The following is a 1,104-nucleotide window of genomic DNA, read 5'->3' on the forward strand; positions in this document are numbered from 1 at the left end:
TTGTCCTCTCCTAAGAGAAAGAATTAGGTTTGAAATGTGAACTGTGACAGGACACCAAGCCTGTGCCTGGGAATCAGATTTGTGGTGGGATGATGGAGACAGCTGCCAAAGTCCCGAGGGAGGCTGCACAAGTCCCCAGTGATATGGGGAGCAAAGGGTCTTTTCAATATTTGGCCACATCTTGATGGTAGCCCTCCAGATCAGAAATGCATTGCCTGATGGATCAGGAAACCATGCCAGGGCATTTTGTTAAAGATAAAACATGAGAGCTTTCAGTTTAACGGTGACCCATGCCTAGATGTCCATGTCTATGTGCACATTGGGCTGACTGTGCCTGCATAATGTGAAGTGGGAAATATCTGAAGGAACACTTCTGTATTCACAGAAAACGGTGAAGATGAGGATGAAGATGTGAACGTTGAGGAAACTGAGAAAGTACAGGAATCACGTGCCCCCAGGTAACACTGAAAAATCAGGAGCAAGTAATGGGTTTTATCATAGGAAAAAGATCTAGGAGGCACACCCTGTCTGGCATCTAGGATGGGCCAAAAGCCTGCATTGCTTTGGCCACAGTATGTGAAATTCAACCCAGCTTAGACACAGGGTGTGGCAGCTGTTGTGTTTCTCTGTGTGTGGTGAGTGTCATATCTTTACCGAACAGGGATAGCTGAGTCTTCATCTTTCTCAGCTCCTATCTGTCCAGTGAAATGAACACCGGTTGGTCTCTTCCTCTCTGTCTCCCATGGCCGCCATGCTCTGTTGCAGAGAGAAGACGATTGCCTATTCCCTCTTAAAGGGAACCTCCTGTTTGCTTTCTGTGACCACTGTCTTAATGCCTTCTGTCAAAACCAGCTAGGGCTCCCTGGGGTCTGATCCCTCTGTGTTTAATCTTCTGACATCTCTCTCCCACCTGGCTCATCAGGGAGGTGCAGAAGGCTGAAGAGAAGGAAGAACCTGAGGACTCACTGGAGGAATATTCCATCGCTTGTTCCAATAGCCACGGTCCTTGTGAGTCCAACCAGCCTCACAGCAACACCAAAATCACATTTGAGGAAGACCAAGTCAACTCACGTCTCATTGACTCATCCTCTCATGATGAATGGG

At 47.6% G+C, this 1,104-nt stretch overlaps 1 protein-coding gene across 1 annotated transcript in view; it reads left to right on the forward strand.

Moving 5' to 3' along the window:
* LOC105541293 (neuroblastoma breakpoint family member 21-like) overlaps window positions 1–1,101 on the forward strand; it is a gene marked incomplete at both ends in the record, with an annotated part of 9,146 nt that extends 8,045 nt beyond the window's left edge. The window contains 2 exons of the mRNA XM_011982239.1: window positions 386–458; window positions 923–1,101. Of these exons, the coding sequence (XP_011837629.1) occupies window positions 386–458; window positions 923–1,101 (252 nt within the window). The remainder of the gene's footprint in view (window positions 1–385; window positions 459–922) is intronic.
* Between the last annotated feature and the right edge of the window lie 3 nt (window positions 1,102–1,104).

Source organism: Mandrillus leucophaeus, unplaced genomic scaffold (genome assembly GCF_000951045.1).
Source record: "Mandrillus leucophaeus isolate KB7577 unplaced genomic scaffold, Mleu.le_1.0 Scaffold2378, whole genome shotgun sequence".
Lineage (NCBI taxonomy): Eukaryota > Metazoa > Chordata > Mammalia > Primates > Cercopithecidae > Mandrillus > Mandrillus leucophaeus.